The 17,897-nt window shown below is 45.4% G+C and overlaps 1 protein-coding gene across 1 annotated transcript; it reads right to left on the bottom strand.

Annotated features, from left to right (window-relative positions):
- Positions 1-1,160: 1,160 nt before the first annotated feature.
- KCNJ8 (potassium inwardly rectifying channel subfamily J member 8) lies at positions 1,161-6,666 on the bottom strand. The gene is made up of 2 exons (XM_009821214.2): positions 6,226-6,666; positions 1,161-2,414 (listed from the first exon to the last, which is right to left on the bottom strand). Exons 1-2 carry the CDS (start codon positions 6,588-6,590, stop codon positions 1,514-1,516), a joined length of 1,266 nt encoding a protein of 421 aa, XP_009819516.1. The 5' UTR covers positions 6,591-6,666; the 3' UTR covers positions 1,161-1,513.
- Positions 6,667-17,897: the final 11,231 nt, after the last annotated feature.

Here is a 17,897-nt window from a genome sequence, read left to right as displayed (position 1 = left end):
CATACGAGTGCTGATGAACTGACTCCCAAAGAGATCAGAATCCAGCATTGCTTTTGACTATTTTAACTGATAGGAATAAGCAAACATTTAAAATTATGAAAGTGCTTAAGTCGTTGAGTGGCTCCCAGAATCAGCACAGGGATAGTACTTCTCTTGAGCCACAGACATAGTAAGGCAACTCCTATAAGAAATTTGAACTGGAATTTGTCCATAATTGTACTTCTTATTCGCAGAGGAAAAAAACATGCCTCAATTTAGCATTATCAAATGTGATACAATTAGTTGTCAAACATTTATTTATTCTTGTAGAAAAACTTGTGATGACATTTTTGGGAATGCTCTAGGTAACAAATGCCCATTTGAATTTTAAGAGAAAAACTGCTTACCACCAATTCTCAATGCCATGTCATATAAAAACACAGGTGAAACACTGCTGAAAAACAGTAATTCAGCAGCAGCACCCAAGTCCCCCTGAAAATTATTCAGATAGTTCTGAAAATACTATCTTTAATATTATTGGCATGGTTCCCTCTCATTCCCATCCATGAATTCCCACTGGCAAAAAGTAACCTTCTGCTGAAGCAAACAGACTTAATCCTACAAAAAATACTGTAAGTGAACAAGTACACTTGTTGCCTTCCGTGTATGAATCTATAAGAGAAAACAAAAGAGGATTTGGTCTTCCACTGATATGAAGAGGATGTTAGAGAGGCATGTGCTTTTTTCAGCTTGAATAATTTCAGTGAAATGGATGCTCAGGTGGCAGCTGGGACGACTTCAGTTTCTCAGCTTGGGCTACAGCTACGCTACAGATGCACGCTGTCCCGCAGCCGAGTACCTCACCCTGAGAAACAGAGCAGTGCTCTGCAAGAGGCCATGCCGTTTCGCTGGTTCTTCTGTCGGTGCTGTGCTGAGCGGCACCAGTTTTCCTGCCTTTGCCATGAACCAACAGAAAGAAGTCTGAAAAACTGAAGGTAAAATCCTGGCTCTTCTCCAGTGAAACCATTGAGGAAGTTAGCTACTCCTTTCAAGAGAACAAGGAATTCACCCCCAAAAGATCGACATCCAAATATCCTGCACAAAATCTGTGGGAACTGTTGTATGCAGCAGTTTTGAAAACGTACTCACTTCTGCCTGCAGGTGGGTAACCCACTTAGATAAAAACACATTTTGTGACAGCCAGCAGAAAAAGATACGAAAGAGACCCTGGATAGGAAAAATAAGATTAAAAAAATTAGCATGCCATTAAAACAAGTATATATACACATTATATTACATGAGTGAACTGTGTTTTCTTTAGTGTACGTGCCATTTTTAATTAATTCATTCACTAAGTGCTAAAGTGTTTCCTAATGCCATTAGGTGGTGCTTTCAGTAAGTAATAGAATAAACAGTTCTTGCACGGTTCTTTTCTGCATCATGTTCTCATTTTCTTAAGTAAAAGAAAATTTAAACAAAACACCATGGGTGCCTCCTCCTTCCGAAGCCCACTGACCTCGCACAGAGCTGTGTATCACGTTTCTGAGGCACTCTGGCTCCCCTCGGGTGTGATAAACTGCACTTTGGGCACGATGAGGGAAGGATTTGTTCTCCGCATGGAGTTGCTCCTCCGAATGGAGTTGTTTCTCCTCATGGAGTTGCGTTTCCGCAGGGAGTTTTGGTGGGACAGCTCACTCTTTTGCAGGGTCTGGATGAGAATGGATGGCTTCTCATCGAGCTCTCGAGCACTGCAACGTGGTGCCGCCACTTTGACGGTGTTGCCAAACTTGGAGTAGTCAACTGCGTACACGCCTTCCTCTTCGGTGACGATGGGCACAAAGCGGTGACCCCACAGGATCTCCTCTGCTATGTAGGACGTTCTCGCCTGTGTCGTGATGCCAGTCGTTTCTACGACTCCTTCAAGTATCACAATGAGCTCCAGGTCCTGGAGTGCCAGGTCAGCAGCAGAGATATCATAAAGAGGACTCCGCTTGTCTATGATATGACAAATGATTAAGGGAGCCACAAGGAAAATATTGTTGCTTTCAATGGGGTTATCCACAGGGATATCTACTTGGTGAATGGGTATGACCTCTCCTTCAGGGGTCGTAGTCTTCCTCACAACCTGGATTCTCACTGAGGCGCTAATAATCATGCTCTTCCTCAGGTCTCCCACTCGAAACATGAAGCAAAGTTTGCCGTTTCGAACTGCAATGACCGCCTGCCGGCTGAAAATCAAGGTCTCAGCCCGCCTGTGAGCTTGTGCGGTTTTCATGAATATGCAGCCCAGCATGACAGCGTTGATGATCAGACCCACAATGTTCTGCAGGATCAAGACCGTGATGGCCAAGGGACATTCCTCGGTCATCATCCTGCCCCCAAAACCAATGGTCACCTGAACTTCAATGGAGAAGAGGAAAGCGGAGGTGAAAGACCTGGAGAAGAAGATTGCACAAAGTTAACTCTAAGGACATCGAACACAAACTGAGAAGCTATTAACATATACTTTCTAGAAACAAACTTAAAGACCTATTTGTACAGTCCCGGTACACTTAAGCCTTCTCTTAACACCAGCAAAAGCATTGCATGCTCAGTGACTCTGGTTTTGTATGATCAGTGCAGTATCTGATTGTGACAGGGAAGACCTCATTGCCTGAACTCCTAAAAGACCGTCTGTAACACCAGGTGACCCTGAGAAGCTCACTAGATCCTCTGTTCAGGAACACACGCTACCCACTGTGTTAGTGGACAGTGCTGTAACACCTGGGCTTTCCACCTTCTCCATCCCGTGAAGCTCTTGGAGGAGAGCAGTGGTTTTGGCAATAGTGACCAAATGGCTGGCACACCGAGATTCTTCCACCAGCCTGTGCAGGGAAAGGAAATAGGGAAAACCGCAGCATTTCACTCATACTACCTGAGCCGGGACCCCCTTTAGCAGGATTTCCTGGAGGGAAAGGGGACACTCCCAGATCTGTGACACTTCCCAAACCCTTGCTTGCCTTGCAACCGAGCCCGTAGGATGAGGCTGCAGAGAGAGGCCAGCAGCCTCCACGGTCCCCTCCACACATCCCGGCAGGAGGACAACGCTGTGACCCAGGGTTTGGGTTTAGCTCACTGCCGTGGCAAGACTAGCTGGAAAATTCCAACCCAGGAGTGGGCTGTAGAAGTGTGGGTTAAGTTAAACGTCCCTAATACACTATAGTGCTGGACATCAGAGGATGCTGTCCACGAACTTTCCAAATACATTCTTTATAGTAGTCCACAGTGCCATATTCCTTGTATACCCCAGGATCTTTCATTTCCTTTTATAACCAGATACATCCTTCACCAATGTCTTTTATGCCCCAGATCAGTATCCTGGGCTTTATCAGGTAGACATGCAGCACATTGGGTCTCATATGAACTAATATCATAGTCACCCTTTTAACACAGTGCAATCCACCAACATTTGAAGCATTATCATGCTCAGCATGGCCTTACCCATGGAAAATATATGTCCTGTCCATGAAGATGGTTCTAAACCATTAATTGCTTTTGGTTTGCTTTTCAATTAATCTGCTTTTAAATAACTTTTTGGTTTTTTTCCCCTAACCATATTTTTAGTGAACCTCAGGTCATGAGGAGACATTAAAATAGCATAGGCAATATCAGGAATAATTTTCTGTAGAATGAGAAAGTTCATCTTTCAGAAAACCAGCCAGCCTCTGCAGAGATATCTTTGAAAGAACTTTGTCCTTTTTTTGCCTTTTCCATTTTTTTAATCTTTGGCAGATTCCCTCATACTGAGGGGTTTATTTCTGCATTTCATTCTGAAGACATCAGGGATGAAGGAGTTAATTAATAGAATTCATGGAATGATTGCTTATGTTCATGAATATACAGTTACATGCAGAATGAAGCTTCTGGCTTAAACTTAATTCAGCTTAATTGAATTTAAAGCTCTGTGGAGTAAATATTCTGATTTCCCTTAACAGTACTTCTTAAAAAAAAACCAAAGAAAAGAGAATCCACCTTTTTACAGTGGAAGTAACTGAAGCAGCAAGTTTGTACAGCGTTTTGATCACGGGAAGATGGAGCCAGAAACTCCAAATCTCACTATTCCCAGATCCTTCCCTTTAGAGCTGTGTAACAGTTTTCCTCTTTGGATAATGTTTGCTTTGTGTGGCAAAGAGCTGTGAGACTTAGAAATTCCTGCAGCACTTTGAAAAATTAAAGTGCTGCGCAAGTTCTAGGCACTGGTTAAAATTTCCAAAGCCAGGTTTCCAGTAAATCTGTAATGGTGCCTACCCAAGAAAGCTCTCCTGAAATATATGTGGGCCTAAATCTCATGGAAGTAGGTTAAAAAATATTTGCCATTATTTCGGCATACATATCATTGCAGTATTAAATATATTTTACATCCAACAACTCACCATTCTTAAAAATGTCAGCAATCATATTGCTATTTCATGACTTTGTCCAAAGCGGTAGCCAGATTTAACAAGATGAATTATTTCTCTCTGAAGGGAAAAGATTTTTCCATGGCTTGGACATGGACGCTTGAGCAGCTGTTGGCTGAACCACCCCAGGTACTTGCACGAGGGAGCGACATGTGTTCTTTGTCATGGCCTAAACCAGAAAGTTACACCGATTTGATTCATTTGCGCTGCTTTTCCACGCCCCTCCAGGCTGTCCTTCCAGCGGAGGTTAGCAGCCATCCTGGAAGAGCCGCCTTTGTGCGGCTGCTGCAGTCGGGAATACAAGGAGGGAGCAAGGGGCAGAGCCGTGGCCATGGGTCTGCCTCACCCCAGCAGCATGAAGCCCTCAGCAGCCGGCTCAGGCTCTGCGGGGTGGCCCGGGAGCCCCATGGGGAGCCCCACGGGGTGGGCCAAGCCGAGTGGGCTGCCAACCAAGAGGAGGGATGTCCCCCCGGCTGACCCTGAAGAGCTGGCGGGGCGTAGCTGCTTGCTAATTAGGGTTGGACAAATCTCACAAATCCCAGAAACGCCGCGGGTGACACCCCAGCGGGCACAACCTGGGTCATGACGTCTCATTTAAGAGGAGACTACTTGTGGGCAGTTATTAGAAAAGAAATAAGACAGCAACATCCCCCCTCCCTGCCCCAACCCCCCAACCTAATGAAGGTTAGCTTGGAAAAATCCCCATTTCCTTTAGCTTGGAAAATCCCCATTTAGCAAAAAAGCGTGAAAACAAAGGAAGGATGAAATCTCCGCTCCTTCACAAGCCAGATACAATGTTCCTTCAAACTTGGTGAGGTGCCTCAAACCCATGTGCAGGAGAAAGGAGAAAAGGGAAGCGGATACTCTGTCTCAGGGGACCCTGCAGCCCCCCCCAGTCCCTCACAGCGCTGCAATGTGTAACGGCAGCTGACCTGGGGCAGCCTGGCAGTACTGAACCGGGATTTTTCTGCTTAAAAACCTAGTGCTATAGAAAGAGATTTTACTGATGAGATGATGAAGCGATCTTATTGCTTACCCCCACCTCCAATTAACAAACACTCTTCTGTTCTGCATATACACGTGTAAGTTTATCGGTGCCTTGAAAATTGTCGTGGCTTTTGGGATGGAGAGTGAAATACTTCAACAGGTGACATTTAACCTGGTAGTCCCTTCAGCTTTCACTGCCTGACACATCATGCACACCATGGAAACTGTTCCTCTGTCAAACTGCTGGCCTATGGCTTCATCAAGGTATTTTTGAGCACCCCATATTTAGCTGTCTCATGAGAGTCATCTCAAAACACAACTGGTTTTGCCCTAAGTGGCACTTTTCTTGCTAGCCCTGCCTGACATCCATGGCAGGTGCCCTGCCTGACACCCGTGGTGGGTGCCCGGCCTCTCTTGGGGTGGCCACCTTTTGCCGGCACAGCGAGTGGCTTGCACCATGCTGGGGATGCTTCCGCTGCCATAGACAACGTTACAATACATATAACACATACCCACTCTTGTAGCAGGCTCTTATCTCGACAGGCAAGGTATGTTACCCACAGAGTGTGGAGACACATGAAAAGCAGCAGGTCTCCCTCTTTTTCAGATCCTGTAAGGAATCAAAGAAATCTACAGTACAGTATTTTCCAAGCCTGGAAGGCTTGCTGAATTTATGTAATCTAGAGGAAAACACTGCACTTTTCAACTGTGTCAACCAAACACAACGGTTCATGTAAACCAAAAGCTGCATTTAAGGCATCGGCAGGACAGCAGGCAGCTCTGTTCCCCCCCTTTCTTCATCCCACTCACTGTACTTTACCTGACACACGTCACGCATGGTGTCCACTTCGTGCTGTTCGTAGTGCTTTCTGTGCTTGGGTCCATGTCGCCATGGGCAAAAGCCACCAGCCACCACATCATGGCGAAGAGCAGCCAGCTGCACAGGAAGGACATAGTAAAGATGACCAGCGTGTGACGCCACTTCAGGTCCACCAAGGTGGTGAAAATGTCTTGCAGGAATCGCCCCTGCTCGCGGATGTTCTTGTGTGCCAGGTTGCATGCCCCGTTCTTGGCAATGAAGCGGGCTTTGCGTGGCCGGTCTCGGATGCGCGGCTTGCGCAGGTTCTCAGCAGCGATCCGTGCCAGCACATACTCTTCAGGGATGATACTCTTCCGAGCCAACATCTTTCTGCCACCATAGTCCACTCAGCGAGATGCGAAATGGGGGGTGGTCCCTCTAGTGCGTCTCCGCAGGGCTCACTTTACCCTGTAAAAAGAGAGAACCTGGTCAGATTTGTCACCTATGCACTACAGCACGAAGCCCCGATTACGTACCACGCACCAACAGCCATTACATTAAATGTCACTGTGTGAGTACTTATTCTAAAGTGCTCTCCCTCTTTCAGAGCATCATTTTTATATAAGCAAGTGGTATCAGCTCGCAAGAGAAACGAAAGATGCTATTTTGACACTCCTTGCAGGAAGGGAAGCTGCAGAACAGTCTTGCAAACTTGGTGTAAAGTAACGTGACGTACGACAGGTCAGTTCCTCAGGCTGTTTCTCCAGGAGATAGCCGTGCCCAAGGGGGTACCGCAACACGGAGCACTAAGTTATTTGCGTCCTTCAGGACCTGAAGAATCAGACTTCTCTGGTTTGAACCAAGGTTAGTCTGCAGAGAGGCTGCGGAGACTCAGTTCTTATGGCTGTAGCCCCGCAGCGCTGCCAAAAGCCCCTGCCCAGTCCCCCGAAAGCATCACAAGAAGGAGCTGAGCTGGCGGTGCGGGAGGCAGGGAACGGGACTCCACGGAGCAGGCGGTCGCATTTCCCCTTCGCAGCTCTCCTTCCTTTCCGGGATTAGGCGGGGAAACCCTCCCTTTATTCCCAAACTTTGTCGCCAAACGGGTGACAGAACAAACCTACGGAAAGCCCGGCTTCCCGCAGCTCCCCGCCGGCTGGCCCGTCCCACCGGGGGAGGGCAGGGGCTGCCTGACCCCCCGCCGCTCCGCAGGGACCCCCGCCCCGCACGGGGTTCAGCCGGCCGCCGTACCCCCGCCCCGCCGCCACTTACCGCAGCGCGGCGGGGCGGGACGCGGCCGGGCCGGGCGGGGCGGAGCGGAGCGGGGCGGGCGGAGCCGAGCGGAGCCGAGCGGAGCCGGGGGCCCGGGCGGTTGGGGCCCGCAGCCCCGGGCCGGGGCGGGCTGGGGCGGGCTGAGCGGCGGGCGGCCGCGGGGAGCGGCGGGCAGGGCAGCCCGGCGCGGCCGGGTGCGGTGCGGGCCACAGACACGCACACGCTTCCTCGCGCGGAGCGGGGCCTGCGGCGGATCGGATGATGGGGCACTGTAGGTAGATGTGGCGGAGGAGCAGGGTGCTTACACTGCCCGGTCGGTGGGGAGCCGGCTCTGCCTGGGGAGGCAAAGCCAAGCCCCGGCTGCAGCAGGGCAGCGGCACGCTTGCTTGCTTCCTCCGGTAAGCCGAGAGTTGTGGCTTTTAAACTTTATCTTACCTCGAATCTCGCTGAGACAGCTTGCAGGCAGAGAGCTGAAGCATGTGCATAAGTGTTTGGAGGGCCAAAGCCAGAACCTCGCAGCCTTTGCTGCTTTTGACAAACTTAATTACCTGTTTCTGCAAGGAAAAAAAAAAAAGCATTCCTTTTTATGGTTCACAACCCTTGTTGGGCACAGTCTCAGGCCCGTTATAATGTTCCGCTGGTGTAATGGGCATTGGCAGATGAGTATTTGTATACGGGATGGGTGTAGGAGAAATTACGCACAATGGCAAAAGACAAACAGTGAAATCGCAGAAGTTAGTTCTTTTTCCCACAGGTCGAGGTTTACAGTTTTGGCTCTTGTGTTTAATGGAAACTTGCATTCTTGGAAATTGCAGCTTTTTTTCCGAAGTCTTAGGGTTTGTAGTAGGACGAATAAACAGTACATGAACTTTATGAAAAGATCTAAGTTTAGATTTTAATGAAGCAAAGTGCAGAGATTTCATTGTGTCGGATTAACTTCTTAACTCCTCCGTGCCCAAGGAATGTGTGTGTGTACAGTAGGGAGGTTTCTAAAGTTTCTGTGTATTACTCCAGTGAATGACCTATACAGTATAAAATTTATATGGAACCTAATACCTTACTTCTCTCTGTAAACTAGAGAAAGAAAGAAACACTTGACAGGCCTGCTGCAGTCAGGAAGGTTTTAAGTGTATTCAGGCTTGGAAACATTGAGAAGGTGCATTCGACAGGCAGTACAATCCTCAGCTTGAAGATATCCACACTGTCGAACACATGCACGTGCTCAACTTTAAGAAGACAAGTGATTCCTGGAAACTTTTCTAGCACTCTTCTTTTCTAATACCAGATATCCAGTAGTCAGAAAAGACAGACACAAAGCCCCAGTCGTATTAGGCAATTAGCTAAACATTTGTATATGAAATTAACTTTAGGCAGATGACCAGCTCCAGCCTGAAAAATCAGGATCTAAACCAATTACCTTTAATTTCTAACCAGACTCTGAGTAAAATACATAAAGTCGCTTGGCTGGGTATCTGCTGGATAAACGTCACTGGTGCCAGCTATGGCACTATGTAGCCTGGGCTCGGAGAACTCAGGACGTTACCCTGCTACAAACGGGGTGGCAGAGACTGGTCTTGGGGGACTGCATCACTTGTTTGATGCAGCCTCCAAAAGTGCATCTCACTTGGGTGTAACTATTCAAAATAACAGATATAATACAGTTCAAAAAAGTTCGTTTTCCTTTTTTCTTTTTCCTTTTCCTTCTCCTTTTCCTCCTTCTTTCCCCTCCTCCTTTCTTCCTTTCAGCTCCTATGAAGTATTTGTTCAATGCTAGGGCTAGAAACAAGATTGATGTTCCCCAGTATGACTGCTAGCTGCACCTCAAAAAAATAAAGAAATGTCTGGGAACTGCATGAAAACCTCCCTCCTTTTTCATAAGATCCTTGAATTACATTATTTTGTTCCTGACACAAATTTACTCATGTCACATGCCCAATTGCACAGTTTCTTTTGAGGTTATTATTGAAATCCACAGCTTTGTAAACAGGGACACAGAAACACCAAGAGATGTCACTTTTATTTACTTGCCACCGTAGGGCATAACCCACCGCTGCGGCTGTGTTCAGCCTCAGCCCCTTCTCACTCTGCCAAGGCCCCTCAGCTGCGGGTGTGCTCCTTGCCCTGTCTCTGCTGGCTGGGACTGGGTGACGCAAAGTCAGCACGTGGATTAGCAGCTAGTTTGGCAAAATGGATCAAAATCATCTTCGAGGGCAGGTGGGAGCAAGGAGGGATCTTCCTCAAGCTGGTCAGGTGGAACAGAACTGCCACCAGCGCCGGTACTGTCAGAGACCCCTACAACCTCTCAGCCACACTTATTCCCCGCTGACTTGCTGGATGTTTCCTCCCCCTTAATTGGGCACTGTGCAGAAGCCTGATTTTTTGTAGCTGAGATAGGAAGGGGTCCCACAAAACACACACCAATAATCTTGGCACAACCCCACTGTGGCTAAATAAAAGTTATTGATCGTTTTCTCCACCATCATACATTTGGAGAAAAGTGCTCATAAAATCCCATCTTTCCATCTCCACCTGTTCAACACTGAAAGATCTCCCCCCTCACAGGAGGGGACGCCTCCCCCCTCTCTTACACTCGAGATTAGCTTCGAGGAAGCCTGCTGGGTCAGGACCACTGGGATGTGAAGATCAGGAGCACCAGAACTATTCCTTCTTCCTGGTTAAACGTTATGAGACATGATTTTGAGCACAGCATCCACTTCCCCAAGTTACAGTGTATGAATATGCTCTGGAGAGTGACAGCTACTAAAAATGTTCCCCTTTGCCCTTTTAAATACTTGCTTGGCTGCCACATGCACATTTAAGTCTGAGATTTAAGTAATAGCTGGGAAAATCTCCCAAAATGTCTCCTAACCCTTTTTGTAAGGAACATAATGTCTGAGTGCTGTGAACACAGCCTTTTCAGGCAAAAAATGATCAGAATTGATGGCAGGTTTGGGTCCAGTTTTATTACGGCCCATCATGCGCCTCCCTTCTTGCTGTTTCATTTCCCCTCCACCCACAAGAGTTACTGATATTCACTTTACAATTATGCCTATCTAAAAAAGGATTAAATAATGTGCTTAGACATGAATCTGAAATTTCCACATTATAGCTGTGCCCAGCCTTTTCAGAAAATCCTGCTTCGTAATAAGTTTTGTTTGAAATTCTAATCTTAGCTTAGAGATAGGATGACTTTGCAGGCGTCCAGAGATGTCATGCACTCAGCACGAGGCTTCCACAAAGACACAAAGCTGATAAGCCATATTCGGATAGCATGGGTGAACTCTTCCCTAGCTGAACTGGCAGTAGATCCATCAAACATGAAAGAGCAGAAACTGCAACCTAAGGGTGTCTGTTACCCTGAACCAGCTTTTTTTTTTTCTGTTTCATGCAACAGCAGCAGGCCAAAAATAGTCTTTATTATCAAAATACATGTAACTAGTGCCCCTCGTCCAATATTACTAAGTTGCATAGCGAAGTTTGTAGATATTCTGTGGATTTGCTGGCAGAGGGGTTGTTTCCCATTAAAACTATCTGGTTTGGAAATGATACATCTGCCTTGTTTGACGAAATCTGGTACTCTGACTTTTCTGTGCATGCCAGGCTGTGGGGTGCAGGCTGCCGACCCTCTGCAAAGCTAGCAATATGTTGGCAGTTCTGTAAATCTCTCTTACGGTACTTCCAGTGCTGACAAACAGGGTCTAGTGCATTTGTCACCGGGAGTTCAGTATTTTCTATCCCCCTGCATGTAGTCACTAGGTAGCAGATGGGGTGATATGTTGTGGTTTAGTTTCTGCCATTCAGTGAGCTGATGGACACTGCTGGCCATGGCCAAGGTATCCCCTACCTTTGTATCTGCTCCCTGCATAGCATGGGGAAGAAAGAGAGACCTACACCATCTTGGGTGAACTGTCTTAACTGGCAGCAGTTATATCCCCTAAAGCATGTCCTTAGCTCCGCGAGCGGGTCTGAGCTTGCTATAGTTTCAACAGCATTAGGCTGACTTCGGACTATCTCTGCTCACAGCTGGCTCCATGGGCTTGGTGGGCAGTGATACTCCAGCCAAACCTGCCCAGAGCTGGGCCACTGCTGCTGCTTGCAATGCAACACATGCTCCCTGTCTGGCTCCCGTGGCCTCTCCTAGGAAGCGCTGCTGTCCTTTGAGGGCTCATCTGGTTCTGCAGAGGGTCAGCATGTGGGCCACCAGCGCATGTTGGTGAGAGAGGGCACGGTCCTAGAGAAATGCATTCAGCCCCGTAGTGTGAGAGAGCAGACAGGGAACCATTTTGGGCTGGGGCTGCAGCCCCTGGCCTCCTGCACAATCAGCAGGGTGGGGGGAGGAGGGGCGAGAGGAGAGGAAAGATTGTCCCACCCAAATTACATGGTTCCTACAGTCATCTGATTTATGAAATCTTTTAGCCTCTGTTTCCCTAACTCCACCTCTGCTCCAGGGACATGCATGAGCCAAGAAACGGGTAGTTGAAATGCCTTGTGGTCCAGGATATACCTTATACTCCCTCTCTGCCATAAGCCCTAGCCTCATTTCCCTCTAGAGATGACCGCATCGTATCAAAACCTTGTGCAAAACCCACCAAGATTTCTTTTAGCACCACACTACTTATTGATGTCCCTATCTTCATCTTTAATTTTAGTTGTGTGTTTGTTTCTTCCCAGATCTCTCGTTTACAGTGCAGGCTGAAAACCAAAGGCTGCACTTTGTGGAGCCTCAGTGCTACAGAGACTCAGCCTGTCACAACGCCTCCGTATCAGGAACGCTGCCATCGCTTTTACCCAGTCCACCTTTTAGGTCATGGTATCTCTGACTGGCAAAGCTAGCTAATCCTCTCGTTTTTCAGTTCATGGCAGATATTATCTCCCACATCCTTCAGTTTAAGCCTTTAGCTCAACATACAGAAATACTGTACTGTCACATCTGGGACTTACCCAAGCCAGCCTCTGCTATGGGGTGAGATGGCAATAAACAAAGTGGTACAGACTTTTTCTGATACCTGATGCTCTGAAGTACGTCTCTCATGTTAAATGCCCCTTCCTGGATCAAGAGTTTCTTCTAAGGCTCTGGGAAGGGACGAGTTTGGGATTGTTCCTTTGCCTCCCCATGCCATAATTTATGGAAAGGCTGTAAATCAGTTTCTAGGTAGGTTGAACATGGTTACAAGAAGTCTTTAGCTGTGTTGCTAATTTACTGGAGTGTTCTTTCCCTTAGGCGCTTCTTCCCTCTGGCTCGCTGGCTATTTCCCTGATGACTAATTTTCTGTGGTAAAACTGGCTGCTGATCCATCTCTCTATGATGATTCTCATTTCTGAGTTTATGGGCCAGACTAACCTCTGAACAGGACGAGTAGAGATGTGAACTCTCTGCCTCCTCTAGCTGGTGGAGATGTGGCTGCTCTTCTTCCCACTCTTTGCCAAACTCTTATGATCCGTCATCAGATGGAGGCCTCAAATGGTTTAAGTTCACTAACAGGTGAAACCACAGTGTAGGAGGACTTTCTACAAGCTCCTAACCTGCTGCACATGCCAAGGTGGCTCCCTGCAGCTGGGCTGAAAGAGCTGGTGGGAAGCTTCAGTGCTGTTACTTTGTGTCACCAGGGCATTGGGGAAAAGGTAAATGAGGTTTTGGACTCCTTAGCATCTTTCTCTTGCATTCCTTCATTTTTTCCCCATAGGTCTACCCATAGCAGACAATACTCAAAACAGCAGAGCTCTCTGAATGTCTGAGCTGTTCCCAAACTCAAGGGAGTCTCAGAGCAAAGTCTGCTAACCTGCTCCTCAGCGACCAGGCACGGCTCTGTGCTTTCCTTGGTGTCATTGCCCTCTTCACTCTGCTCGGTCTCATCTCAAATTTCCCCACAAGATTTGGATTTTAAGTCTTGTGGGGCAGGGATTTCCTCACTAAATGATATCTCGAAGTGTTTAATACCTGAATTTTTAAAAACGTCTTCCACTGCAATGTTGTTTCTCCAATTCTTCCATGGCAGGGTTTTGGCTTGTGTCAGGTGGCACCCTCCCACCCAGTAATCAGGCACAGCTTGGATGTGGCATGTCCCAGGCATGGTCCAGAGACTGTTCTAAATGCTCAGGATGGACAAGACAACCTTATTTTGGGATAGCTGTGGTTTTAGACACATGGATGCTCTCACAGGTGGGCTGTGCCACTTTTCCCATTTTATTTAGTAGTGTAGGTAGAGCCTAAAAGTTGGCTCTAGGAACCAGTAAAGCTGCTTCTGGTGGCAAAGTGCTGGAGGCAGCAAAACCCCAGAAACTAAGAGACTAAGAAACTTCTACTGCTGGGACAAATGATAGCTGCCATTTCTCTTCTCCTTTTCTTCTGGTGGTATGTGGAGCAACAACGCCAGGTATTGAGGGTATTGAGGGCTTTTCATTCCATCTCCTTGTCCAAACTGTGCTTATTCCTCTTGTGTAGCGGGAGCCAGAAGGCTTCTGGCTGGCTTCAGCCTTAGAGTAGTATAATACAATTTTGTCTGCTGTTCTGAGAAGCCCAGAGCTGGCTCAGAGGGCTGTACCACCAGCTGAAGGAGATTTTTGTTCTGATTTGTGAAACGAAATTTTTTTGTATCTCCATCTTTGTGCTTCCCGGTCCCCTTGTCTACGAGTGATTGATATCTCTGCTGGCTGCAGAGCGGGGGTTAAATTAAGATTATGCCATTGATGGAAGATATGTGCTATCTCTCATCTTAAGATCATATAACAGAATAACTGGCAACTCCGAGTCCTCTGATCTTGGATGTTGTGGTGAGACCTGGAGAAGTAGATGGCCCCAAACCCGAATGATTCAGCCATGAAAATCTGCAGTACTCAGAGCCTCTTAGAACCTCACATTCCTGCCTCTGATGGAGAGGTCTAATGGTCATAGCTGGTATTGCTGAAAGAATAAGGGCCTAATCTAGCTGGTACGGTAAAAGCACATAAAGTTGTTGTTAAACATGAATCTGTAACTTTCTGCTTTTTAAAGAATATGCTGCTTTGGGGCATCTGTAACTGTGATACTGAAGGGTGGTGGTTCTGGACCATGTCATTTACACTAAGCTGCATTAGTTCCTTAGTTACATGGTTAAATATTTTACTGGACGTTTAAGTGATATTTATGGATGTAAGCTGGTACAGCCAGAAAACCCTGAAGTAAATTAAAGGGAGAGTTAAAAAATGTCATGGGAATAGCTATGAAACACTCTTATGGGCAGTGCTAGCTCACTCTGTTCATTACTTATTTATACCTTTTATACAAAGGATGTATAACTATGTAATGTATTTATGTATAAAAATGACTAGTATACATACATGGGAATGAATGCACTGGGCAGTGAAATGTGCAACATGGTAACACGTGAGCTGAATGCCGTGTTATTATATGGTAATTCATAGGATGAAAATCTCTATGTTCAATGAAAATGAAAGAAGGCATCTTGTACACAGTGAATGTCAATACACCAACTAAAAACTAATTTTTATTAATAATATTTTCTTTTTGATGACTGCTTGTTTATAGTCTCTTCAGAATGTGGCTTATTATATTAGAGAAATAAACAGCTCCTGCTGGGAATGTCTGTTATGTTTGCATGGGTAGTGTCTAGCAGCAGGCAGATGCTATCAATAGTGAATAATTAATAATAACTATGTAGTAAATAGATTAAGACTTTTCTAAAAATCTCTCTTCTCTTGAAGGATTACATTTGGAAGCTTCTCTGAACTCCATGGCGTTGTACAAGCCAATACTCTAAGCTGTCCTGCCAAAACAGCATCAGCACATTGCTAATTTGTAAGAGTCAGAGAACTTCTGCCTCACAACAATTTTCTGATAATTTGAAAACCTGATAATCTTTCCCCACAATTCCACACAGAGGTCAGTTCTGGTGGAGAAAAACCAGAGCAGTAAAAAACCAATGTGGAAATGTTTGGGATGTTTGCATGGCAATGAAGAATTTGATTTACAGTTTTGTTTTCAGACTTTTTTTAGTACTCACTTAGTTTTGCCTTTGGAAGGCTTTATTTCCAAAGAAATTAAGGGGCTTTTTACATGCCATCATTGAATTCATATCAGACGATTTGCATAACATATTTGTATTTTAAATTAGGCTTCTGAAAGGTAATACTTGAGGATATAAAATAGCTAACATGCTGAATTAATTTTTGCTTTGAAACACATTTTATGGGAGAATCGTTGCTCCAGAGAGATTTTAACAAGTAGGAGTGTGGTTTCACTAGATATGCTGGAACTGATATCTATTGGCAGTATCCCACTAGGGATGCTGGACCAAAGTACTTGCAAGGGAAACACACTCCAACTTTTGCCACTAGATAATGAAATCATGATAATGAAACATGGCCCTTGTCCACAGCGTTTTTATAAAGGTTGCTGTTTGCCTCAAATACATTCTATCTCCATTTGTGATAAAATGCCTACATAGCTTGTGTAAAATGTATGTGTGATGTTTCCTTCAGCTTCTCATGACATGTTAGCAGAATGGTATGTGAATGTATCGGCATCTTTACATAACAAAGCAAGAGAGCCCATTGCTTTAGGAAGCAAAAAGAAAATAATTAATTCAATCAAACAATTTATGGTATAAGAAGTTTGAAGGGACCTACCTGACCACATTCAAAATTGATGTCATCTGTATTTTAAGAAAACATAATTCAATACAATTACTTTTTGCTGACAGAGGTTTTACATGTAATGAGATGCCAAATCCTTTGGGCCATATTCATGTTGGTACTGATTGAATTCAGTGGAGATGTATTAATTCAAAGCAGAGGTGTTCTGCTAGTTTACACTAACCTAAAAGAGGCTTATCCAAGTGCCAGAGAAGTTTTTGATAATATATTCTTTCAGCTAAATGATACAGTTGGAAAAAGCAGGCAAGGTCTTGCAAATAAAGAGCTTTTTTAGGTCTGCAATGAAACTGGAACTTATAAACACTTGAGATACCTCTTTTGCACATCAATTTGCCTAACAAAATAATGGTCTTTCCCTGCAAACTTGGCCTTACTTATAAGCCCCTGGCTTATCAGAGCTATTCCAAACTTCTATAGGGCTGTCTGCCTTGCAGGAAATGCTGGTGGATCAGTGTGTTGTCTTTGGTTTACCGATGGCTAAAAATCCCACTGATTGTCTATCTCTACCTGTCAGAGGCTCCCTGAGGCTATAAAGTTAGTGATTGAACAAGCAAACATCTAGTTCAAGCTCATTGCCTAGACTTCTGCAGCCATTGGCGAGAGACGGGCACCTCCAGTGGGTGAATTGTCCCGTTGACTGATGTGACGTGGATCTTTGGCTGGCATTGAAAAAAGCATACTTGTTTTCTTAGAAACCTTTCTTCTGAACAGAAAGGAAATGTACCATATGCTTCTTTAACATAAAAGTTTGCATGTGTGTGTGTAAACACACACACATACAGAAACTTACGGTCTATCAAATGGAAAATTTATTCAGGTCATTTTAAGAGGTCTTAATAACAAAGCAAAGGGAGTATGCACAGTTAGTTATAAGGGACTGTTTGAAATAACATATAATATTAATCTAAAACAAGTTTGAAGTTGCAAAAAATTACAAAAATTCAGCAACAAACTCAGCTCAGAATTCAGAGTCCTCACAGCCACTGACTTGACTTATTTCCTTTAAAAAAAAAAAAAAAAGCAAATTTCCTATTTGGTTACTCTAATGTTTGAAATGTCAATTCCAAATAATTGTCACGCTCCCAAAATCCCTGAAGCGTAAATAACAATTAGCAGAACACAAGTGGTTCAGGCAAATCTATACTTAAGGAGATTCTCACCATCTTTCAAGCTGTGATTGCCCAGAAAACATCATCAAAATAATTCACCTTAGATGAATCCCAGCATCTGCTGTGCTGACGTAGATCCCCGGAAAAGCTAATAGATGGAGAGATCTGTTTTAAGCGCTGGATCTTGAGAAAGCAAAAGCCTCCCCTTGCTACCTGTCAACAACATTGCTTTATGGCAGAGGCTTGTGGACCTGCTTCAAGAACTACTTAAAATCTCTACAGGGGGTTTCCCAGCACATTAAAGCTTCGACTCAGTAATAAACACAAAGGTTGTATGGCGTGTTTCTGGTTTCGCAGAATCAGTAATGAGCAGCTTGCTGTTACGAGTTTGATGAAAGGCCACATACAGGAAGGAAGCAGTCTCATCCGTGCCAGCCATTAGCACCGGCTCAAGGAGTGGGAAAGATAACCCAGTGGCTGCAAGTTAAAAGTTGAGACACACTGTTGTGGATCCACAAGCAGTCGCATTGGCAACAAGGGAGCTTATCCTTCTATTTCGCTGCTTCTGCTACAGAAACACTTAGCAGAAAACGAAATGCGGGTGAGATGAGAAGCATAATTTAGAACCTCTCACAGTGATGATTTTCCTCTGTCCATAGTTAA

The sequence above is a fragment of the Gavia stellata genome, chromosome 4 (assembly GCF_030936135.1).
Source record: "Gavia stellata isolate bGavSte3 chromosome 4, bGavSte3.hap2, whole genome shotgun sequence".
NCBI classification, from domain to species: domain Eukaryota; kingdom Metazoa; phylum Chordata; class Aves; order Gaviiformes; family Gaviidae; genus Gavia; species Gavia stellata.
This window is presented reverse-complemented; position numbering and strand designations above follow the sequence as displayed.

Excerpts from the sequence above, each read along its gene's own strand:
- KCNJ8 (XM_009821214.2), bottom strand. The coding sequence starts at position 6,590 with ATGTTGGCTCGGAAGAGTATCATCCCTGAAGAGTATGTGCTGGCACGG. Across the intron at positions 2,415-6,225 it reads CCATGCGTGACGTGTGTCAG|GTCTTTCACCTCCGCTTTCC; the intron begins GTAAAGTACAGT and ends CTTCTTCTCCAG.